Raw genomic sequence first — 25,221 nt, forward strand, 5'->3', positions numbered from 1 at the left:
CTCCTTCTCGTGGGCTCGGATGGGTGAGCCTCACCCCAGAGGAGAGCTTGCTGTTGGTATTCAGTCTCTCAGTCGCGTCTGGCTCTTTGCGACCCCGTGGACTGCAGCACACCAGGCTTCCCTGTCCTTCACTGTATCCTGCAGCTTGCTCAAACCCATGTCCATCGCGTCGGTGAAGCCATCCAACCACCTCATCCTCTGTCGTCCCCTTCTCCTCCTGCCTTCAATCTTTCCCAGCATCAGGGTCTTTTCCAATGAGTCAGTTCTTCACATCAGGTGGCCAAAGCATTGGAGTTTCAGCTTCAGCATCAGTCCTTCCAGTGAATATTCAGGAGAGCTCAGCTGAGCCTCATTCCGAGACCCAGAGGTGATGCCTCATGCTGCACGCAGGCGACTGGGACACCAGCACTGGGCTCACCTCTTGGTAGGTATCAAGTCAAAAATAACATACCAGTCAAAGAACAGGAGGAGGAAGGGTTTATCACTTGCAACAAATAAGGAGAACACTTAAGGGATCTTTCTCAAAGTAGTGTCACCCGGAACAGAGATACTTGGGGAGTTTTAAGCTAAGGGTACGTGCATCTTCATGAAGGGGCTGAAATAGAGCAGAATTCAGCAGAGAACTGGGACCAAGGTAGTTGATAGATGATTGAAGCCATGAGAGTCAGAAAAGGTCAATATTAGCATCCCTCAGATTCCAGTTGGTCTGGAGGTGGAGCACTTCGGGCTAATCTTTACCACTGAAGCAGACCTGGGAGTCTTTACAACTGATTCCTTATCTTTGCTGTTGTTATGTCTCTTGCCTGATGATGATCATTTGTTCCCACAAGATCATGAATTACTGAGAGCATGGTGGCCAAGCTTAGATCCCAAAATGACTCAGGCAAAAATGGCTTCTCTTCTGTCAAAAAGCTGCGTTGGATTCTTTTCCTTCGGGACCCCTACCCTACATGCCCACATTGCTTCCCCACGGTTTTCTTGGCTCTTTTTTCAGGGACTCCTACTACAGCTGGAGTCTCTCGTATCTCATCTGCCCTCCAGCTGTCTTCTTCACTCTTCTGTTTTCTATCCTGTCATCCCTTTGCCCCACTTGCCAGGTGACTGCCTCAGTCCCACTGTCCAGCTCACTCATTCTCTTTGATGGCGGCCGGTCTGCACTGACATCCTCTGCTGAATTACTGCAGTGACTGGTTCCATTTTCAGGGTTGCTAACTGGTTTTATTTTATATGGGCTTCCCTGGTGGCTCAGATAATAAAAAAAAAATCCACCTGCAATGCAGGAGATCTGGGTTCCATCCCTGAGTTGGAAAGATTCCCCAGAGGAGGGCATGGGAACCCACTCTTGCCTGGCAACCTCATGGACAGAGGAGCCTGGTGGGCTACAGTCCCAGTCCATGGGGTCACAAAGAGTCAGGCATGACTGAGCGACTAACCCATTTTCATCATTAGGACAGGACTGGTAACTGCAAGGTCAAGGTGATCAGGGGTGCTAGGCTTTGTGTGACCACCCCAGCACAGCACTGCCACAGAGGTCCTTGGCCCTTGGTACAGGTGTGTCGTTAGGTACCCGAGAAACTGCAGAGCTGAAATCTGTTAGTACCGGGACTCAGGGCGCCCTCACCGGAGCAGTTCCCAGCCCTGGCCCAGGTCTCTCTCCCTCCCCGTCCTGCAGCCCATGGGGAGCCCATCTGTGCCTCCCCTACTACTGTCCTCTCCTTTCCCGAGGCCCCCATTCCCTCCGCGTGCTCTGAAGCCCAGTCTTTGGGTGGTCAGTGGGGGACAGTGCCCCCATCTTTATGTGCAAGCTGAGTGTGGTCCTTTTCAGCGCTGTATGTGTGCAGAGAGGCCCTGCTGTCCAATCAGAGCGCTTCTGAATGGAGTGGGGGGCGGGTCAAAGTTGCTTGAAAAAGTCATTGAGAGGCAGACACTTGGGGGTTATGGGGCCAGCGGGGGGTTTCTGGGGACAGAAGCCCCTCGAGTCCTGGTGTGTAGAGTTACCTACGGTTTCCAAAGCGGAGCTGGGGCGGGGATGTCCTCAGGCTCCAATTCCCCTCCTCCAGTATTTCTCCATTTGCCCCGAGACACTCAGAGTAGACGTTTAACAGTGCATCTGGGCTCCGTCACCTGGACGGTGATACTCGGCCCTTCAGGCAGGAGCCCTGTGTTGGGGGCCCTGCCGTGTCTGAGAAGACCGAGGCTGGACTCACACCACCTCCTCTCTCTCCCATCACATTCCCCGGAGCCTGGCTCCCAGCACCAGTCAACTCAAGAAAGAATTAGGTTTTATGAAATACATCTGCTCAAACATAGATTCAAAAATCTTTTGGGTAACACAAACCTTTAACTTATATTCAGTTAAATGATGGTTAATCAGTAAATATTGAGATCATTTCTCAATAAGATAAAACAGAGATTTCTAAACATAAGTTTAAATTATCTACTTTGGGTTTATTAAAGAGAGACTAAAGATATTTGAGTCTGTTAGTAAATATGTTATTTTGTCACATTGAAAACAAGTTGCACTAGGAGGGAGCTAGGAGAGGGTTAATAATCTGGAGAAGGAAATGGCAACCCACTCCAGTGTTCTTGCCTGGAGAATCCCAGGGACGGGGGAGCCTGGTGGGCTGCCGTCTCTGGGGTTGCACAGAGTCAGACACAACTGAAGCGACTTAGCAGCAGCAGCAGCAGCAGGAGGAGAGGGTTAATAATCTGTAGCATTCTAGAGTAAGCTGCTTTGCGATAACGAAAGTTGAAAAGGTTGCTAGATGATGTCACCTGTCCAAGATGGTCATCCAGCCTTCTTTTTCACCCCAGGTGGCATTAGTGGTGAAGAATCCACCCACCAATGCAGGAGATGCAAGAGATGTGGGTTCAATCCCTGGGTCAGGAAGGTCCCCTGGAGGAGGGTATGGCAGTCCACTCCAGTATTCTTGTCTGGAGAATTCCATGGACAGAGGAACCTGGCTGACTACAGTCCATGAGGTCGCAAAGAGTCCAGGCACGACTGAAGCCACTTACCACAGACCACCAGGAGGGAGCATATGCCCCTAGAAATGATGGCTTGATATGTTTGTAAATTTGCTCATCTACTACAGAAAGCTGTGTGTGACAAACAGTTCACAATTGCTTACCTCCAAACATTCACAAGATATTAATTACGAAGAGTTAAGAATTCTAGTCTTATATGTAAATGAAACTACTAGAAATAAAAATGATAAAGAAAAAAAACTGGATACAAAGTATGCAAGGAAAGCAAGATGTGATTTTTTTGGTTAAAAAAAAAGCTTTAAGGTATAAGTATGCATTTTTGATAAGGGAAAAGGAGAATAATTTTGTCCTTGTTTAGAGATTATTTAATTGTTGCTTCAATTCTTTTTTTAAGGAGAATAAAGAACAAAAAATAAGTATTAAAAATTTACAGAACAGATAGTGAGAAAGAGAAAATCTTATTAATACATTGTGTGGTCAAGCTGGTTAAAATTAATTAAAAGATTTTTTAAAAAACATCTTTAATATCAACAGTGTGCTATGCAAAACTAGAATTCAATATTCTGTGTTAAGAGGACAAAGTTTTCTTGGATTATCACAAAAGATTTACTTTACCTGTTGAATAATATGCCTAGAAAACAAAGATTCTATACTTACCATAATAATTTCCTATACTTCATGCTGTCTTAATCAGGTCTTTGATTACTTCAGAAAACGGAGTCTTCTCAATATTAAAAGAACTTGGGTCTTTTTATAACTATAACTTTCTGTACATGCCTTTGAAATCTTTTGTGACTTTGGTTAAGAGATAACTAAGTATCATTTCACAGTTACATGCCATCACATTGAATAAAGTATCTTAAACCTGTTGACTTATTTGAGAACTTCCCCAAGTCAGGTTTTTTTTTTTTTTTTAATGTGGACCACTTGATTGAATTTGTTACAGTATTACTGCTGAATTATGTTCTGGTTTTCTGGCCACTAGGCATGTGGGATCCCCAACCGGGGATTGAACCTTTACCCCCTGCACTGGAAGGACTTCCACCACCAAGGAAGTCCCCAAAGTCAGGTTTTAAAAGAAGTCTTCTTGACTTCGAACCAACTTTGGGAACTTTTTCCCAGAAGGTCCCCAGAAAATATCAAAGATTTGTGCTCTCTCCTTATAAAAATAATGATATAAAGTTAATTAGACTTATTTGACATGTTAAATTACATGAGAAGCATTGTGAAATAAAGGTGATTTTAACTTTCTTTAGGTTATGTTTGTATTGGTATATGTAACTAATATATGTGTTCCAAAAACTGCATACAAATTCCTAGGAGTTTCTCAATGTTCTTACTGTCCATATAATCCACCGTAACACCAATTTTTATCTTTAAAAGTCATATACCTTAGAAATAACCAAATTCCCTTGTCCACTGAGTCATTTTTTAAAAATGAACTCTTACCATGTTTGTAACCATGGCTGTTGCAAGTCTTCTGTCATTCACAGCGAGTTACTGTTTTATCCTGATTCTTCTCTGAACAATTTATTATAATCAGCTACAGGCAAGAACTGTGGTCCTGAGGATCTTCAGCTCCTGCTCAACGACTGTCCTTTTCGACTTGCGCACTGAACCGGCCTCTTCTGGGAGGCCATCTCAGGGAACTCAGGTCAAAGGAGCTCGGCACACATGTGTCCGCTTTGGGGCCCTCCGCTTATGACGTGGGCTAACAGGTTCTGCTAAATGGAGCTGAGGCCTGATGGTGAGCATGAACCCGACAGCACCCGGTCTCATTCTGACGTGGAATGGTGGGAGGGAAAGGCAGGCGGGTTGGGGAGAACGTCCTGACCCCCCCACCCGCCAAAGCCTCGGAGGCTGATGCTACAATCCTCTCTGAAAACGGAATGACCCGGCGTGTTCCCTGAGGCCTTCCTCTAACGCTAGATATTGGGTTCCTCTGTGTTCTTGGGACAGAGTTCACTGGGAGGCCACAGGGTGGCAGAGGCAGGCAGATGGACCCCCGCCCATGCCCCCGCCCCCGCCCCGTGGTGTCTCCTCCCCTGCAGCCAGTTTCACACAGACACGGGGCTGCGTGGAGTGAGGTGCGCAGGCAGTCATTCCTCCGGAGGCTCCACTTTTACTGTTAATTCTGACACAATGTGGTCCACTGGAGAAGGGAATGGTAAACCACTTCAGTATTCTTGCCTTAAGAACCCCATGAACAGTATGAAAAGGCAAAATGATAGGAAACTGAAAGAGGAACTCCCCAGGTCAGTAGGTGCCCAATATGCTACTGGAGATCAGTGGAGAAATAACTCTAGAAAGAATGAAGGGATGGAGCCAAAGTAAAAAGAATACCCAGCTGTGGATGTGACTGGTGATAGAAGCAAGGTCCGATGCTGTAAAGAGCAATATTGCATAGGAACCTGGAATGTCAGGTCCATGAATCAAGGCAAATTGGAAGTGGTCAAACAGGAGATGGCAAGAGTGAATGTTGACATTCTAGGAATCAGCGAACTGAAATGGACTGGAATGGGTGAATTTAACTCAGATGACCATTATATCTACTGCTGCGGGCAGGAATCCCTCACAAGAAATGGAATAGCCATCATGGTCAACCAAAGACTCCGAAATGCAGTACTTGGATGCAATCTCAAAAACGACAGAATGATCTCTGTTTGTTTCCAAGGCAAACCATTCAATATCACAGTAATCCAAGTCTATGCCCCAACCAGTAATGCTGAAGAAGCTGAAGTTGAACGGTTCTATGAAGACCTACAAGACCTTTTAGAACTAACACCCAAAAAAGATGTCCTTTTCATTATAAGGGACTGGAATACAAAGGTAGGAAGTCAAGAAACACCTGGAGTAACAGGCAAATTTGGCCTTGGAATACGGAATGAAGCAGGGCAAAGACTAATAGAGTTTTGCCAAGAAAATGCACTGGTCATAACAAACACCCTCTTCCAACAACACAAGAGAAGACTCTACACATGGACATCACCAGATGGTCAGCACCGAAATCAGACTGATTATATTCTTTGCAGCCAAAGATGGAGAAGCTCTATACAGTCAGCAAAAACAAGACCAGGAGCTCTGACTGTGGCTCAGACCATGAACTCCTTATTGCCAAATTCAGACTTAAATTGAAGAAAGTAGGGAAAACCACTAGACCATTCAGGTATGACCTAAATCAAATCCCTTATGATTATACAGTGGAAGTGAGAAATAGATTTAAGGGACTAGATCTGATAGATGGAGTGCGTGATGAACTATGGACGGAGGTTCGTGACATTGTACAGGAGACAGGGATCAAGACCATCCCCATGGAAAAGAAATGCAAAAAAGCAAAATGGCTGTCTGGGGAGGCCTTACAAATAGCTGTGAAAAGAAGAGAAGTGAAAAGCAAAGGAGAAAAGGAAAGATAAAAGCATCTGAATGCAGAGTTCCAAAGAATAGCAAGAAGAGATAAGAAAGCCTTCCTCAGTGATTAATGCAAAGAAATAGAGGAAAACAACAGAATGGGAAAGACCAGAGATCTCCTCAAGAAAATTAGAGATACCAAGGGAACATTTCATGCAAAAATGGGCTCGATAAAGGACAGAAATGGTATGGACCTAACAGAAGCAGAAGATATTAAGAAGAGATGGCAAGAATACACAGAAGAACTGCACAAAAAAGATCTTCATGACCAAGATAATCATGATGGTGTGATCACTGACCTAGAGCCAGACATCCTGGAATGTGAAGTCAAGTGGGCCTTAGAAAGCATCACTATGAACAAAGCTAGTGAAGGTGATGGAATTCCAGTTGAGCTATTCCAAATCCTGAAAGATGATGCTGTGAAAGTGCTGCACTCAATATGCCAGCAAATTTGGAAAACTCAGCAGTGGCCACAGGACTGGAAAAGGTCCGTTTTCATTCCAATCCCAAAGAAAGGCAATGCCAAAGAATGCTCAAACTACCGCACAATTGCACTCATCTCACATGCTAATAAAGTAATGCTCAAAATTCTCCAAGCCAGGCTTCAGTAATATGTGAACCGTGAACTTCTAGATGTTCAAGCTGGTTTTAGAAAAGGCAGAGGAACCAGAGAACAAATTGCCAACATCCGCTGGATCATGGAAAAAGCAAGAGAGTTCCAGAAAAACATCTATTTCTGCTTTATTGACTATGCCAAAGCCTTTGACTGTGTGGATCACAATAAACTGTGGAAAATTCTGAAAGAGATGGGAATACCAGACCACCTGACCTGCCTCTTGAGAAACCTATATACAGGTCAGGAAGCAACAGTTAGAACTGGACATGGAACAACAGACTGGTTCCAAATAGGAAAAGGAGTACGTCAAGGCTGTATATTGTCACCCTGCTTATTTAACTTCTATGCAGAGTACATCATGAGAAACGCCGGGCTGGAAGAAGCACAAGCTGGAATCAAGATTGCCGGGAGAAATATCAATAACCTCAGATGTGCAGATGACACCATCCTTATGGCAAAAAGTGAAGAGGAACTAAAAAGCCTCTTGATGAAAGTGAAAGTGATAAAGCTCAACATTCAGAAAACGAAGATCATGGCATCCGGTCCCATCACTTCATGGGAAATATATGGGGAAACAGTGGAAACAGTGTCAGACTTTATTTTTTTGGGCTCCAAAATCAGGGCAGATGGTGACTGCAGCCATGAAATTAAAAGACACTTACTCCTTGGAAGAAAAGTTATGACCAACCTAGATAGCATATTCAAAAGCAGACATTACTTTGCCAACAAAGGTCCATCTAGTCAAGGCTATGGTTTTTCCTGTGGTCATGTATGGATGTGGGAGTTGGATTGTGAAGAAAGCTGAGCGCTGAAGAATTGATGCTTTTGAACTGTGGTGTTGGAGAAGACTCTTGAGAGTCCCTTGGACTGCAAGGAGATCCAACCAGTCCATTCTGAAGGAGATCAGCCCTGGGATTTCTTTGGAGGGAATGATGCTGAAGCTGAAACTCCAGTACTTTGGCCACCTTATGCGAAGAGTTGACTCATTGGAAAAGACTCTGATGCTGGGAGGGATTGGGGGCAGGAGGAGAAGGGGACGACAGAGGATGAGATGGCTGGATGGCATCACTGACTCGATGGACGTGAGTCTCAGTGAACTCTGGGAGTTGGTGATGGACAGGGAGGCCTGGCGTGCTGCGATTCATGGGGTTGCAAAGAGTCGGACACGACTGAGCGACTGAACTGAACTGGCAACACAGACTGAGACCAAATAACCCTCCGGCTCAGGTTTAGGTTTTGAAGGATTTTAATACGGAGATGGAACATTGTAATGGGTAAGGTCTTGAGAATAGGACAGAATGTGCCCGAGACAGCACGGATTGGGAAGGCTGCCCTCGAGGCCCCAGGTGCTGGGACAGGACACTCCAAGCGGGTACGACCATGACCTGGGGACACAGGCAGGGCCAGGAGACCCTGAGTCCCCTCTTCAGCCCTCATGGACGCCATCTAGCACTTTCTATGGAGGAACGTGTGCTATCTTCTGGAGACCATGTCACGCTGACCACCGGGGAGCAGTCAGCTTATCCAGGGTTGCTGACAGGCCCTGGGCCTGACCGCTTATCGCGGCCAGTGGAGGCTACCCCATCCTGAGACGGGGCGGGGGCTCTCACATCCGCGCTGGAAGTCTGCAGAACCTGACAGAGGGGAGGAGTGGCGGGCGGTCCCGAGAGGAGGGGGAGCGTGTGGGGATGGCAGGGCGGTGCTCAGTCCTTCAGCTGGGAGACTTCGTACAGGTACGCGGCCAGCATCTTGGTCCCCTCAATGTAGTTGCGCCTGGCCAGGAGGAATGGGGATCAGTGACACACCCGAGCTCTGGGGCCCATGCACGCATTCCTTCCGGGAGCGGATGCCTGGCGCCCTGGCTTGCTGGCCCTGAATGCTCTGGCCCGGTTGGTTCCCACGCCCAGCCCAGCGCCCCATAGGGACCAGCCTTGATCCTGGCCTCCTGGACGTGCGGGCTCCCACCAGGACTCAGTGCAGTGCCTCTCCGCGACCACAGGCCCCCCGTGTCTGGGCCGAGGTCTCCACATTGCGTCCTAACACCCTGGGCTCTGGCCTCGACCCCAGCCCTCTGGCAGGGTCTGTCTCTGCTCTCAGCAGCCCCTGCCCTGCGGTCAGCCCCTCTTCCAGGCTCACCGGTTGAGCTTCTCGTTCTGGGAGTGCGCTCCGTCGTCCGCCGAGCCCACGGGCAGCAGCATGACGTTCTTGCCTGTGGCCTCCTGGAACGTCAGTGTCACTGGGATGCTGCCGCCTTCCCTGGTCAAGTCCGGCTCGACACCAAACACTGAGGAGGACAGAAGAAACGAAACTGAGCTTTAGGGGCCCACCACACATCCACTGCCCGGCAACCCTGAACTCAGGCCCTCTGCGAGCGGCTCCGCTCCCATGGTGGGAGGCGGCATGGCCCAGGCAGCACAGGGACCCGCAGCGCCCGCCCGCCCCCAGGGCTGCGTCCCACCTGTCTTCAGGGCCCTCCTCCCAGCCAGGTAGTGAGGGTGGTTGAAGTCGGACACCCAGGGCTTCCCGCCGTGGCCCATGTACACCTTGAACTTGTTGGGACTGTGAAGCTCAGCAAACTTCTTGGTCAAGTAGCTTGTAACCTGAACCACAGACGGGAGGGACAACGTCTCACAAGCCTGGCCTCTGGTCCAGGGCTGGGGGTTCACTCCAAGACAAGTCTCCGGGGGGCGGGTCTCCACGGGGTCTATGAGGGTCTCCACGGGGTCTGTGAGGGTCTTCACAGGGTCTATGAGGGATCCACATGGGGTCTATGAGGGATCTACACTATGTCTATGAGGGGTCCACACGGGGTCTACGAGGGGGTCCACACTGGGTCTATGAGGGGTCTACATGGGGTCTATGAGGGTCTACACTGGGTCTATGAGGGGTCTACACGGGGTCTATGAGGGTCTACACTGGGTATATGAGGGTCTACAGTGGGTCTATGAGAGTCTACACTAAGTCTATGAGGGGTCTACACTGGGTCTATGAGGGGTCTACACTGGGTCTATGAGGGGTCTACACTGGGTCTATGAGGGGTCTACACTGGGTCTGTGAGGGTCTACACTGGGTCTGTGAGGGTCTACACGGGGTCTACAGTGAGTCTATGGGTGAACACCGGGTCTCATGTTCTCCCCCAGTCCTCTCCCCTCTGGAACCCCCAGCCCCCTCTGTTGCTCACCACAGACCAGACCCTGGACTCTCACCACAACACATTCAGCCCAAAGTCAGCCTTTGCTTCAAAGCCTTAGAATGAGGTCAGAGGTCAGATTTTAGCACACCTCAGCAGGGACAAAGGTCGTGCACAGGGGATGCTGTTTTATTTGGCCTTTATCTCTGATTAGGATCTGACCTGCTTATTCTAGTGATGGCTGAGCTGAGGAGCGCCAAGGGCGGGGCTGTGTGGGGGAGGCGAGCACCCTTCCCTGTTGGGGGTGCCCCTGGGGCTCTCAGTGACCATCTCCTCGGGCACAGCAGCCCTCCTCGCACTCCCGCGTCCACGTGCCTGCTCGCTGACCACTTCCGGAGTCATGTTCGGGACGAGTCGGATGGAGAACTTGCCGACCACCTTGCGTGGAATCACGGTCTTGGCCCCTGACCCGGAGAAGGCACCTTCAATGCCGTGAAGAGACAGGGATGGGTAACGCCATCTGTGCATCAGGATGTCCTTCTGCAGAGAGACGGCCAGCGGTCAGGGGTCAGCACTGCAGGTCAGGGGTCAGCACCCGCTGGTCAGGCATCCCCACTGGCTGGTCAGGGGTCCCCACTGCGGGTCAGGGGTCCCCACTGTGGGTTGGGGGATTCCCCACTGCGGCTCGGGGGTCAGCACCAGCTTGTCAGGGGACAGCACTGCCAACAGCAGTCAGCACTGTGGGTTGGGGGTCAGCACCAGCTTGTCAGGGGACAGCACTGCCAACAGCAGTCAGCACTGTGGGTTGGGGGTCAGCACCAGCTGCTTGCAGGGGAGACCAGGCGGCTGGGGGACCGCACGCCCAGAAGGAGGCGGCACCGACCCAGTGGGGCCGCTGGGTGAGCTGGCCCCCAAGGCGCCTGGCGAGCTCCTCTTGCTTCCCCAGGGCCTGCAGCTGCAGGTACTTAGAGCTGGAATTTATATCCAGACCTGATTCTGCCAACAAACAGGTAAGTAAATGTTCTGTGCAATCAGCCTCCACCTTGGTACCCAGCTCTCCAGGGAACAGTGAGACACCCCTGGGCAGATGGGCCATTTCCCAGCATGTGCAAACCAGGAGAAGCTCCCCCACTGCAGGCGGCCCGGTCCCCAGGGTGGCACAGTGGTCTGACAACTCACAGAGCTCCCAGCCTGGCACATGTTGCCCACTGATGTCGGCAGCATCTGGCGCTCATGTGCCCGGGTATGCCCGGGTCTGTCCAGCCTGCAGCCCCCTCCCTGGGGCCCCAGGGCCACACGCACTGTGAGCCTGGCAGGTGGGGGGCACCTTGCAGCCGTGCAGGAGGGTCCCAGCGCCCACGTCCCGGGCGTACTCCTCCAGGTCAAAATCGATCTTGTCGTAGAGCTCCAGCTCCTCCTCGGTCACGGGGGCCACGGCCTCACTGATGCCCGGGATGAGGATCTTCCCCTTCTTGTCCATCAGGCAGCCTGGGCGGTGGGCAAGCAGGGGTTAGTGGGAGCCCGCGGCAGCCCCAGGCCCGGCAGAAGCACCTGGGCCGCCTGTCATCCGTTACCGTGACAACCCGGGAGGGCGTGGCGATGCCTCCTGTTTAAGGTAGGAGACGACCACAGGGAGGGCAGGGGAACCACCCACGGTCACAGGACAAGACACACAGCAAACTGGCTCCTGTGGCCCACCCACCGTCAGGCCCGTGTTTCCTTTCTAATGCATGTTCCCTAAGAAGCCACCTACTCCCACGCCTAGGAGGGAAAACCCAGTGAGACAGAGCCGACTCCAGGCCCAGGAAAGTCGGCTTCATGTACAGCACACACTGCCCACCTGGGAGGAAAATGGGACTCAGCACACGGTGAGTGGGCCGGGTGCCAGGTGGGGCCGTGAGAGAGCCTCACAGGAGACCCGCTGTGGCCAGTGACAGCCATCTGGACCAGAGCAACCCCCTGCAGGAAGGTGAGACACCACCGCAGCCAGGGCAAGGATGGCCGTGATTCTAGGGACCCGAGGTGGGGTCTGGTGACCGGGGGAAGGTGGTGGGGAGTGAAGGGGAGGCAGACATGAACCAAGTGGGCCTGTTAGAGGGAGCAGCCAGAGAGGGAGGGAGGGAGAGAAGACCCCCGAATCGCTGCAGGGGCCCACCCGCGCTCACCCATCAGCATGATGAGGTCGGTCATGGCCTCGTGCACCGAGCCGCCGTACACGCCCGAGTGCAGGTCCTTGTCGCTGCATTCCACCTGTGGACACACGGCCACTCTGCGGGCTGCTCCCGGGAGCTCGCCCTCACCCCGCGGCGGGAAAGCCGACAGAGGACGCTCACAGTGCACGCTCCGAAATCGGTTTGCTGCCCCCCAGGCCCGGCCAGGCACTCCCTAAATCACAAGGCTCTGGCTGCAACCAGAGACCCTCCTGGGGGAGGCGCGGCTCCCGCGCACCTCGATGAAGAAGTAGCAGATGCCCCGCAGCCCGTAGGTGATGCAGGGCTTGTTCTTGCCCAGCCAGTAGTTGTCGGAGATGCACACGTAGTCCACATCCTTGAAGAAGGCGTCCTTCTGCGCGAAGATCAGCGCGTCCAGGCCCTCGGAGCCCGACTCCTCCATGCCCTCCAGGCAGAAGCGGACGTTGACGGGGACTTCCTGGGAGGGGGTGGTGAAGAAGGTAGTCAGCGTACACGGAATTTTATTTCTTAGAACAACGGACAGGAAGCCACCAAGTGTTGTGAGATCGTGCATTTCAAATACCCTACTGACTTTCCCTGCACTGACCGCGGGGCGGGCAGTGGGGGCTGGCAGAGACCCTCCGCCCCAGCGCCGGGCTGCCGGGACACGGCCCGGCTCCGGCCGGTCACCTGGAAGGACTGCTCCCAGGGGCCCCCAGCCTAATCGCGCGGCCCACTTGCAGGGTTTCTGTGAGCACCCAGCACAGATCAGGCGTCTCTGGCAAAGCTGAGCTGCTTGAAGACAGAGGCCGGGACACAAACCCGGCCGGAGCCTCCGTCCGCACTGTGATGGCCACGCAGTGCATCCCTGGAAGGAGTGAGTGGGCGCCGTCTTCCCTCAGGGCCGGGCCCTCCACCCACCGCAGGCCCTCCTCTTCCAGAGCTGACAGTGAATTTGAGAGGCCGCAGCCTCCTACTCGGGGGTTTCCAGTTCTCCCCAGCGTTGTGCCCTGAGGTGGGTGGCCCCCTTCCACAGGTGAGACCATGGAGCTGCACCTGAGTGATCTGAGGCCAAAGGCCATGGGTGGCCGGCCCACATGCACTCACGTCTGTGGGGTCCCAGTTCAGAGACGCCCCCGGAAGCGCCGCTCACCACACGCCCCGCCCCTCCACCTCTCTAGGGGAAAAGAGGTGGCTGGGGGCTGGGTCTGTGAACTGACGCCCCTCCCCTCCGCCACCGCAGACCCCAGGGCCCCTGAGCACAGCACACTTGGACCCTTTTCAGATCTACCCCTCCACGTCCTGACAAAAACGCTTTTCTTATCTCATCTCAAGGTAAGAGCAAGATGCAGAAACTGTCTATACGTTATCATCAAAACTGCTGCTGCTGCTGCTAAGTCACTTCAGTCGTGTCTGACTCTTTTCCACCCCTGGACTGCAGCCTACCAGGCTCCTCCATCTATGGGATTCTCCAGGCAAGAGTACTAGATTAAGAGAATAACATGAAGTAAAGGATCTGCCCGCTATCACAGCCTGGGTTCCATCACAGCCTGGGTCCCCTGCTGGCGAGTACCCCCTCCCCAGGCGCGGTCCGTGCCCAGAGCTCTCGCCTCCCCTGCTGGCTGGGTCTCTGCTGAGTCACCAACAGGGTGACCTTAGAACAACCATAAACCACTGCATCTTCAGTGTTTCCTAAAACTAGAAAACAGGCTATGAAGCGGAACGTGGCCCTGCTGTGCTGATCCCGCTCGGTGGGGGGGTTGGGGAGTGTGATCTTTGATCTTTACTGCTGTTCCGGGAACACAAAGCCCCACTGCGCACCACCAGGTGGAACAGGTGAAGGGGGTGGCGGGGCGCAGGCCGCGTACCTGCTTGGTTTTCTGGAAGGCTTCCAGGGCATTGATCCAGCCGGCCACCGGCCCCTTGTCGTCGGTGGCTCCTCTCCCAAACAGTTTGCCTGGAATAGCAATCAGCACGTTCGCTGGGTGATGGTCACAGACGGAGGGGGAGGATCAGTGTGGGGAAGGCAGATGAGCAGGGTGAGATGAGAGTGATCTCTGGGTGCCCGGGGCAGGGTGGGGAGCAGGGTGCCACTGGGAGTGGCTGGGAGGGGATGAGGGGAGGGGTGGGCAGAGGGGACAAGACGGCAAGTGCACCACAGGGACCACGTGAGCCGTGATGACCTGACTGCCCCTGCGCCGTCAGGGAGGCTTCAACAGAAACTCAACATGTCCCGAGGAAAAGTTTCCATTAAAGACAGCCTGGACTCGGCCCAAGGGGACAAGGTACACATGAGGGGGCTGCTCCACAGGGCCAAAGGCCACGTCCCGTGTGGAAAAGTCAGTGTTCAGAGATGAAGGTGGGGCGGGGGTGGGGGTCAGGGAAATGCTGACGCTTCTCCTAGAGTCGGGCTGGATTCAGGTCCCAGGTTGGGGGCCATGCTGGCTCAGGCCAGGCTTCCTGGGGAAGTGGCAGCAGGTGTGGGAAGCCCAGCGTGCCCAAGGCCACGGAGACCAGGCTCTGCTGGGAAAGGAAGGCTTCCTGGGGTTTCAGGGATAGAGCACAGACGTGAAGTTTCCAGAACCCAATTTCTAGGCTCTGTGAAAACAGCTGGTTCTAGAAAGATGGCACCTGAGAGGCTGGGCCACACTTCCTAAAGCCAGCGTGATACAGGTCCCCCTCCTCCAGGGAGCAGCCTACCATCTCGCTCCACCAGGGTGAAGGGCTCGCTGTCCCAGCCGTCCTCCAGGGCCGCCGGCTGCACGTCCAGGTGGCCATAGATGCACACCGTCTTCTTCTGTGGGTCAGAGCCCAGCTTGCCGAGTAAAATGGGCGGAAGTGGGATCTCGGAGCCATCAGGGAGCTGGGGGAGGAGGGGAGGCCATGGAGGATGGTCCTTGGTCAAGAAGCGCGGTGCTAACCCCAGTCTCCCATACAGACAAGGTAACGCATGAGAACCCACTGTAGAATGCAGAGAACTCAGTGCTCTGTGGTGACTGGAAGGGACATATGTGTACGTATAGCTGATTCACTTTGCTGTACAGGAGGAACCAACACAACGTTGGAAAACAACTCTACACCAATTAAAAAAAAAAAAAAAGAAGAGAGTGGTGTTTACAGCAGGTGCTATCAGCACGCCCTGGGCAAGTTATCTGTTCTCATCAATCACCCTCTATTGCAGAGCTCAGTATCACATTGTTCCACTGAGTCAATAATTAACAAGAATATATGTTCCCATAATCCAGAGCACAGAGACAATCATGTTTATAACTGCAGGCAGCTTGCTCAATTTTTAAAAGATGATCTTTAAAAATGCTCAGTTGTGTCGGACTCTTTGCAACCCAACAGACCATAGCCCGCCAGGCTCCTCTGTCCATGGGATTCTCCAGGCAAGGACACTGGAGTGGGCTGCCATTTCCCTCTCCAGGAAAAATACATTGCTAAGGTGTGAGTGCTCAGTCGGAATAGTTTCACCTATTTTAAAGTAACAACTCTTAAAAGTTATTTGCCACCTAGATTTTATTTTTTTAGCATATTAGGAAAAAGGGAGAGGAAGCATGACAAGTATGCTCCTAACAGAAAACAACTCCAGGAATACTGGTCTGTCCTCTCACAGTGAGGAGTGGGGAAAGCGCCAGGAAGTTGCAACATATCTTAAGTAACCTTAAATCAACTATTCAGTCTGTGGTCAGCAGAAGTCTCATATGCAAACTGGACTGGAATCGGAAGGCCCAGACTGTAACCTCCTTTGCCATGGACCTACTACTGCTTCCCAGAGAGACAGAGCCTGTCTGAGCCTCTGGGTCCTTCCATTTATGAGAAGAGCAGACCGGGCTGAACGCCCACTTCTAAAATCCCAGGACTGTGATTTCAACCAACACCTAAATCATCAGACAAGAGAACCAAGATAAGCCAAACCCAGTCAGCCCTGCAACATAAAGGAGTATTACAACTGCTGACAATGCATGGCACGAAACATGTAGTTAACACGGGGCTGACATCATCTGAAACGAAAACAGCAGAATAAGGGAGCGCACAGCGAGATCACTCATTCAAGTTGGAGTCTGTCAGATTCCTGCATTAGAAGGCAACTGAGCCCAGTGCCCCACACCTAAAGTCGCTCTTTCCCAGGAACTGAGTCATGAAAAAAGCGCTGTTTTATCAATCCTGACACTGGGGACACAGTGGCTGTGAGTGAGTGGGCGTCTTCATTAGCTTTGCATCTAATGGGCAGAGTGTACCTTCCTGGTCTGAAGGCCGCCTGGCTTCGGGGGAGGAACCTCAGCTCATGTAGGAAGGGCCATTCTGTTTGCTTCCTCTTGGCTAACCCTCAACAGTTCCCCTCCCTGGAGGAACACGATGGGTATTGTGAAGCTTGGTGCACTCGGACTCAAGAAGCCACCCGGTTTAGCATCCAAATCAGGCCACCTGTGCTTGTTTGAAAGACCAGCAAGTTGGGCTTCCCTGGTGGCTCAGTGGTAAAAGAACCTGCCTGCTAATGCGGGAGACACGGGTTTGATCCCTGGTCCTGCAAGATCCCACATGTCATGGAGCAACCAAGCCCGTGTGCCACAACTACCGAGCCTGTGCCCAGAGTCTGGGAGCTGAAACCACTGAAGCCTGTGCACCCTAAAGCCCGTGCTCTGCAACCAGAGAAGCCACTACGGTAAGAAGCCTGTGCACCTCGACTAGAGAGCAACCCTGCTTGCCTCAACGAGAGAAGAGCCCGCACAGCAACCAAGGCCCAGCGCAATCGAAAATAAACAAATACATAAGTTACTAAGACACAATAAACACCAGTGATTTATCTGCAGCAAAGCCTTCAGAACTTGTGAGGACCTGCCAAGTCCTGCCAACCCCTCAATAAAGCTCCCATCTGGCCCCACGGCCCACTTTCTGGGTCCCGATGCCCACCAGCTCCACGGAGCCGCCCAGGAAAGCTCCCATCCCGCCCACCTTCTGGGTCCCGATGTCCACCAGCTCCACAGAGCCGCCCAGCTGCTTGATGTCGGCGGCCGCCACCTCCATCATCCTGCGGATCTCGCCTCTCTTCTCTGGCCACGCTGACACGCTCTGGATGGCCACCCATTCCGCAAGCTTCTGTGGGTGGAGAACAAGCAAAAGGGATTTGGAAAAGCTGCTCTGGGAGGGACGAAGGCGCTCACGGGTGGGCCATTTTCAGGCCCACAGAGCTGTCTGCTCCGTCTGGATCCTGCTGCCCAGACATGGGGAAAGAGATCTGTGACATCTGCTTTCTGTTTAAGATATAAGGACGCTTTGCACTGACCCCATACCAAGAACTATACAAAATGACAGGAGACTCGTTAACCACCAAACACGATGTGGTTGCAAGACGTGTAAGTTTTTTTTATGAAATGTGTAAGTTTCATGAACATGTTTATATCTGGTTCTGACAAAATTGAAACTGAAAGATACAGAAAATACCCAATATCTTCAAAGTCCAAGTTCCCTTATTTATCATCCTGAGAATGGCCATGCTCTCTAAAATATAATTTTTCAAATGAGAACTGGAAAGATTTCACCTGAAATATGTCTACCAAAGGTGATTTTAATGCATGGCTCTTTACATTAACATCAAGAAACAGATTAACATATAAGATTACTGAATCATTTAAAACATGCAATGTAAGATAGTTCTTTATATCTATCACAAGACCAGACAAAAATCCTGAATTAGCTTTGCTTTCTAGAAACATGTATTAAGAGTTTCTATCAAAAGTCAAAAGAGTAACTTACATACTGTAATGAGAAAGCAGAGGAAAAGACCTCTGGACAATACACAATTTAAGTTACCTTTTTTTTTGGTTTGGGGGGGCAAGACTTAACATCTATTCAAACACACAACAGAGTACTGGTAACTATATTCACCACACAGTGCACTGGATCCCCAGAACTTATTCATCTCGTAACAGGTCAGTACCCTTAGGCCAAACCCCCATCTCCCCACCCCTCGGTCCCTGGCAACCAGGGTTTGACTCTCCGCTTCTCTGAGTTCACCTTTTTCAGATTCCACATATAAGTGAGATCACACTAGCATTTGTCTTTCTCTGCCTAGACGGCATTGTTAATACTTGATTAGAACATCATCAATCATATTAGCTCCTTGAAGTTTCCCTGGGTCCTACGGGATTAAACTGAATGCGAACAGTCACTACACTCTCCCTTACCTTAACATACCGATCCTGATTTTCGTCCACGTACTTAAACAGGGTGGTGAGGGCCGACATCTTTCAACCAGACCACAGATCCTGGAGACTCCGGGGAAGAAGAAGAACCTGTCAGTGCTGCCTCAAGACAGGGCCTGACTGATCCTCAGGCCCCGGAGGCACTTGTTCAGGATCATAAATTGCACCCCGCCCCGACAGCACAGGACACGGCCGTCACGAGGGCTCCAGGAAGTGACCTCAGTAGAGACAACGTCTTGGGAAAGCAGTCAGAGGCTCAGGCTGATCACCATTCTTTCTTTTCTTTTTTTTTTCAGAAAGAAAAGTACCCAGGAATTGTGTGACAGAATGGCAGGTAACTGAAGCAAGGGCCTGAGTTGAAGACAATCTGATATAATTAAAAGCAGGTACTTTCCAGGAGTACTGATGCACCACTGTTCTTAACACTTTTTTAAAAAATTTAATTTTACCCTCAAAGCACACAGAGAACTTCCCACTTACTACTACCACAGAGGAAATAATCACTCCAAGGCTCTCAGCAAAAATGTCACATGTGTCCCTATACCGCAAACCAACCAGCACAGCACCCAAGATCCAAGGAGAGGAACGTGGGTTCAGGTTAAGGAAACTGACAACCCAGGTCCAGAAACGGGTAGGACGTCGTTTGAAAGCCCACTGGGATGAGGGAACACAAGCGTCCACCTCCCCAAGTGCATTGTCTAACACCCAGCTCCTCCTGCTGGAGACCAAACACATCCTGCTCCACCTTACCGAAACAGGGGAGAAGCTGCCATTTGAGTCAGCATCTTTAAAAACTGGAACTCACACGAGATAAAGAAAATCTCAGAACTGGGACTTTCAGAAGGAGCTCCCCCCGATTCTTCCAAGTGACAACTCATCTTCCATCACATGGCAAGATTCAAGCCTCAGCAGCGACTGAGAAGAGCTCACGGACCGGGAGCAAACTCAGCACCACAGTGAAGGGAAGTATTTTAGAACTGCAGCTCAGAGTCACAAGACCCTGCTAACTGATCTCTGGAGCGAGACACCAGACAAGCACCCATGTATGGACACACTGCAGTTAAAGAGTATCTTTTTCTCGGTTTAGGACTTTGAAGTCACATCTAAACAGAAAGAAGTGAAAATATTAGCTGCTCAGTCCTGTCTGACTCTTTGTGACTCCATGGACTGTAGCCCACCAGGCTCTTCTGTCTATGGGATTCTCCAGGCAAGAATACTGGAGTAGGTGGCCCTTCTCTAGGGGATCTTCCTGGCCCAGAAATTGAACCCTGGTCTACTGCACCGTAGGCAGATTCTTTACTGTCAGAGCCACGAGGAGCTCCAACAGACGAGGGACTTAATTCAGAGTCATGAAGCCTGGCAGCAGACCGTGGATGTGCAGTGAGAGTTCAGTAAGGAAAATCCTCTTCCAACATCAGCGACAGAGTACACAGACCTCCCAGCCAGCTCAGGTTGTTTCAGCTGAGGGCCTTATCTTAATGCCGCTGCTGCTAAGTTGCTTCGGTTGTGTCCGACTCTGTGTGACCCCATAGACGGCAGCTCACCAGGCTCCAGGGTCCCTGGGATTCTCCAGGCAAGAATACTGGAGTGGGTTGCCATTTCCTTCTCCAATACATGAAAGTGAAAAGTGAAAGTGAAAAATGAAAGTGAAGTCTCTCAGTCCTGTCCAACTCCTATCGACCCCATGGACTGCAGCCTACCAGGCTCCTCCGTCCATGGGACTTTTCAGGCAAGAGTACTGGAGTGGGGTGCCATTTCCTTCTCCTTTATCTCAATGACGGGGTCATAAATGCAGAGGCACTGCACATAAGTCAAAGTTTTCAATCACAAAAGAAACTCTATTTAGCAGGAAACTACACTAAGTCAGGTACTTTTCATTTGAGTTTCTGGTCATTAAATAACACAGATCCCATGCTCATTGTGATAAATTCTCATTAATACCATGTTCTTTGTGGCCCGATTAAGCAATGGCCTTCCAGCTAAAGTCAAAGATAGAACTATCAAAGTTGCATTTTTTTTTTTTAACCAAAGGAGAGTAAACAGAGAGCAGATTGTTCAGCATGGCCTGCCACCTCACCAGGGCCAGAGAAAAGCTACTGCTGTTCTGAACTGCTCACCCAGAGAGGTGGGGCCAGGTCCATTTCTCCCTCCCACTCACAGTCGGGTTTTTCCTGTTTCACTACTGCCAGCACCAAATCCATTAGATAGGACCACTTTTATATGTCCTGGTGAACCCCACTGACGAGGGTAAAAGTGTTGAGCTGGAGGGAATAAAAGCAAGTATTACCAAATCGAAGACTGCTAGGCAGACTGCACTCTTGAAATCTAAGGTTCCAGGGAGTAACAGCCTTGGCAGTGAATTAGTGTGAGAGGAAGGAGTGACAGGGGAGTACCCGGGACCATCCAGTGACACCTACAAAAGGTTCCTCCAGTTATGAGTGCCCCATCCTGTCCCTCATTAACTCAAGACACAGGAAGAGACTAAACACACACCAGAATCGTGGCTTCAAGTCTGCGTAAAAGCCACTAAAATAGGGGCGGAACCCTCTAGTTTGTCCAATCGCAAACATACAGGTCTACAAAATGACTCTCGGCCACTCCTCCCTGCCAACACCAGGGACGACAAAGGCATGAAGAAACCTCCACCAGACCGCTGAGTCAGCACCAGGATCCCGTGCGTGCGGCGGCGGCGGGTCGAAGGCCCTGCCCGCGAGGCCCAGGGTCTCAAGGACTCAGTGCAGGCCGACCGGGGACCAAGCATCACCGCACCTGACCGGTGGGAAGGCGGACGCTGCCTCAGAGCAACCTCCCGGCCTCAAGTGAGGACGCGGGGTTAGAGACCCCCGACCCCGGGCCTCCGCCCCGCGGGCGCAGCACCAACCTTCGGCCTCCGCCAAGGGCTCCGCGGGAAGAGCCAGGCTTTCGTTCTCTGCGGGCCTCGCCGCGGGAGGGTCGGCAGGCCGGCGCGCCACCCGCAACCCCAGAGCTCCGACCTCCGAGCGGAACGGGCTGTCTTTTGACCCAACACACTCTCCTGCCATTTGGGACGGCCATGGGGCGGGCCGGCATCAGCGGCTCCCCAACCGCGCCCGTTCTCCCTTGCTCCTCCGGAGGCGGCCCGCGGCCCCACATTGCTAGCCTCGCCTCCCGCTCCCGCCGCCCTCGGGGACCTCTCCACCCGGGGAAGACCGCTCACCCGCCCGCAGCTGCAGCGCCAGTTCCGCACCACGTGCTCAGGCCACGCCCCCGGGACGGGCACGCCCCTCCCCGCCCACCCCGCCCACCAATCAGGGGTCCCTTCCGGAAGAGCCGGCGTCGCCCCGCCCCCGCCGCCGTGCCGTCCACCAATCCTGGGCCTTTCTGGGGATAGCGTCGCCCCGCCCCACCGTCTCCCCGCTCTTCACCGCGCGGTACGTGAGTTCGGCGGGGCGGGGCTGAAGCCGGGGAGGCGGGGCAGGGATGGGGCGGGGCTGAAACTGGGGAGGCGGGGCTGAAACCGGGGGGGCGGGGCGGAAGCCGGGGAGGCGGGGCTCCAGAGCACCTGCCCAGGTGGTGACCTCCCGCTACCTCCCTCTCTATGAGGTTTGAGAGGTGGTCTTTGGTGCAGGGGGGGGGGGTCTGAAGTTGGGTCGCCCACACACCCCCGAACCCTCAGGCTTTGGGGGAGGAAAAAAAAAAACCCAGACCTCCCGCCGACAGTCTCATCCCCGCGGCGCAGCTCCTACGGGGCGTGCGGGATGTGCAGCAGTTTCACGCTTTGCCACTTGGTTCGCCAGTCCTTCACCAGCACCATGACTGAGAGAGGAAATATTTTAGTATTTAAATCCAGTAATCACAAGGACTGACTTCCCTGGTGGCTCAGATGGTAAACTGTCTGCCTGCAGTGCGGAAGACCTCGGTTCGATCCCTGGGTCAGGGAGATCCTCTGGAGAAGGAAATGGCAACCCATTACAGTACTCTTGCCTGGAAAATCCCATGGACGGAGGAGCCTAATAGGCTACAGTCCACGGGGTCACAAAGAGTCGAACACGACTGAGAGACTTCACTTCAATGAAGGAAGTAGAGCCACTTTTACTTATTGAGCGTCTGCTATCATCTTTTTAACCCTTCCAAGGATCCTTGGGGGTACGATTATCTGTTAGAGTGGTGGTGTTGTTCAGTCGTCCAGTCGTCTCTGACTCTTTGAGAGCCCATAGACTGAGCATGGGAGAAGGCAATGGCACCCCACTCCAGTACTCTTGCTTGGAAAATCCCATGGATGGAGGAGCCTGGTAGGCTGCAGTCCATGGGGTCGCTAAGAGTCAGACACGACTGAGCGACTTCACTTTCACCTTTCACTTTCATGCACTGGAGAAGGAAATGGCAACCCACTCTGGTGTTCTTGCCTGGAGAATCCCAGGGATGGCTGACCCTGGCAGGCTGCCGTCTATGGGGTCGCACAGAGTTGGACACGACTGAAGCGACTTAGCAGCAGCAGCAGCAGACTGAGCACGCTAGGCCTCCCTGTCCTTCACGACCTCCCAGAGTTTGCCCAAGTTCATGTCCATTGCATCGGTGATGCCATTCAACCATCTTATCCTCTGACGCCTTCTTTTCCTTCTGTTAGAGTTACCCCTCATGTTTGGCAAAACTTTTACCGCCCCTACATTCTGTATTGTTGTTGTAATAACAAGTTTAATAGTTGCAAGAGATGTAGTTTCCCATATCCTGTAAATATGTTATAAAATCTTATTAGAAATTTTACCTAAATTTTCACATGATTTGTTTTTCCTTCAAAATCCTGTTTCCATCCATATCTCTCACAGAATTTTGTCAAGTTGTAACACATTTTACTTGAGAGTTTTTTATTGATAATCCTATCATACTTTGCAACAGAATATGTATAAAATTTAAATTAGTATTTACTTCCCTATAACTAGAAAGTTCTAAGTGTTAAACTTTTTCCTCTGGGTTAAATCACTCCAGACAGTGACTACAGCCATGAAATTAAAAGACGGTTGCTCCTTGGAAGGAAAGCTATGACCAATCTAGGCAGTGTGTTTAAAAGCAAAGACAATGCTTTGTCAACAAAGGTCCGTGTAGTCAAAGCTATGATTTTTCCAGTAGTCATGTATGGATGTGAGAGTTGGACCATAAAAAAGGCTGAGATCCAAAGAACTGATGCCTTTGAATTGCAGTGCTGGAGAAGACTCTTAAGATTCCCTTGCACTGCAAGGAGATCAAAACAGTCAATCCTAAAGGAAATCAATCCTGAATATTCACTGGAAGGACTGATGCTGAAGCTGAAGCTCCAATACTGTAGCCATCTGATGCGAAGAACTGACTTACTGGAAAAGACCTGATGCTGGGAAGGACTGAAGACAAAAGGAGAAGAGGGCAGCAGAGGATGAGATGGTTGGTTGGCATCACCGACTTCATTGGACATGAATCTAAGCAAACTCCAGGAGATAGTGAAGCACAGGGAAGCCTGCTGGTGTGCTGTAGTCCATGGGCTCGCAAAGAGTCAGACGTGACTTAGCGACTGAACAACAACAACAACAAATTCTCATTACAATTATTAGTAATACACGATTGATAAAACTCCTATATATACGCTTTGGTAAAGAATTTTTAGCAACTTAAAGTAATTTATTGGAAATGAATCCTTTACTCATATCTATTGAGTTTTTTAAAAATTAATTCAGGTATCTATAAATGAGATCATTGCTAGAATGAGACAGGATTAGGTGAAAATACAGCAAAAAGGTGATTTAGAGTAGAATCCATAACACATTACCTGTTTACTAAAATTTTATGGGCATGTGGTGAAAATTAATAAGGTCAAAGAGGAAGTAAAAAATGAATATGCATTTACAGTACCTAATAATCATTTGGCAAGAGTTAATGAAAATGTTTATCCTGAAAATCTGAATAAAAGTTAAGAAAATGCAAATTTTACTCTTGATATTGAACTCTTTTACTGGGAAATACAATGTTAATTGTCAGAGGTGGAACTTTCTACCTCTTGCCCCTAGAAATAAAGCAAACTATGCAACAGACAGGTGGTCTTGAATGAGGAGGCATTCCCCAATAACATACTTTCAAACTGTATTTCAAACTGTCCCTTTGCTTGGAGCAATTTAGCACTTAGAACAGTGCCTGGTGTTGAGTGTCTGGGTCTGTTCTGGCTGCTATAACAGAATGCCACAGGCTGGGTGGCTTATAAACAAGAAGAATTTATTTCACATAGTTCTGGAGGGTGGAAGTCCCAGCTCTAGGTGTCACCAGGTTCTGTGTCTGGTGACAGCCCACTTCCTGGTTCATGTGTGTGCTAAGTCTCTTCAGTTCAGTTCAGTTCAGTCGCTCAGTCGTGTCTGACTTTTTGTGACCCCATGAATCGCAGCACACCAGGCCTTCCTGTCCATCACCAACTCCCGGAGTTCACTGAGACTCACATCCATCGAGTCAGTGATGCCATCCAGCCATCTCATCCTCTGTCATCCCCTTCTCCTCCTGCCCCCAATCCCTCCCAGCATCAGAGTCTTTTCCAATGAGTCAACTCTTCGCATGAGGTGGCCAAAGTACTAGAGTTTCAGCTTTAGCATCATTCCTTCCCAAGAAATCCCAGGGCTGATCTCCTTCAGAATGGACTGGTTGGATCTCCTTGCAGTCCAAGGGACTCTCAAGAGTCTTCTCCAACACCACAGTTCAAAAGCATCAATT

General features: G+C 51.2%; 1 protein-coding gene across 3 annotated transcripts; it reads right to left on the reverse strand.

The window, feature by feature from the left end:
• Nucleotides 1-8,240: 8,240 nt before the first annotated feature.
• On the reverse strand, nt 8,241-21,797 carry CNDP2 (carnosine dipeptidase 2). Of its 3 annotated transcripts, none has more exons than XM_061399517.1 (12): nt 21,716-21,797; nt 18,502-18,582; nt 17,270-17,413; nt 15,014-15,176; nt 14,182-14,270; nt 12,591-12,791; nt 12,308-12,392; nt 11,470-11,630; nt 10,518-10,682; nt 9,471-9,612; nt 9,149-9,296; nt 8,241-8,785 (listed from the first exon to the last, which is right to left on the reverse strand). In XM_061399517.1, the coding sequence occupies exons 2-12, from the start codon at nt 18,559-18,561 to the stop codon at nt 8,716-8,718; spliced, it is 1,428 nt and encodes a 475-aa protein (XP_061255501.1). In that variant the 5' UTR covers nt 18,562-18,582; nt 21,716-21,797; the 3' UTR covers nt 8,241-8,715. The 3 variants fall into 3 exon arrangements, with proteins under 3 accessions (XP_061255501.1, XP_061255503.1, XP_061255502.1); XM_061399519.1 differs by having other exon boundaries at nt 21,401-21,717; XM_061399518.1 differs by having other exon boundaries at nt 18,502-21,721.
• Nucleotides 21,798-25,221: the final 3,424 nt, after the last annotated feature.

This window comes from Bos javanicus, chromosome 24 (genome assembly GCF_032452875.1).
Source record: "Bos javanicus breed banteng chromosome 24, ARS-OSU_banteng_1.0, whole genome shotgun sequence".
NCBI lineage: Eukaryota > Metazoa > Chordata > Mammalia > Artiodactyla > Bovidae > Bos > Bos javanicus.

What these genes read in the sequence shown, in the direction of transcription:
- CNDP2 (XM_061399517.1), bottom strand. Translation starts at nt 18,561, where the DNA reads ATGTCGGCCCTCACCACCCTGTTTAAGTACGTGGACGAAAATCAGGAT. An exon ending in CCTTCCAGAAAACCAAGCAG is followed by an intron (nt 12,792 to 14,181) that starts GTACGCGGCCTG and finishes ACCCCCTCCCAG; the next exon opens with GAAGTCCCCGTCAACGTCCG. An exon ending in CGACCTCATCATGCTGATGG is followed by an intron (nt 11,631 to 12,307) that starts GTGAGCGCGGGT and finishes CCCACCGCCCAG; the next exon opens with GCTGCCTGATGGACAAGAAG.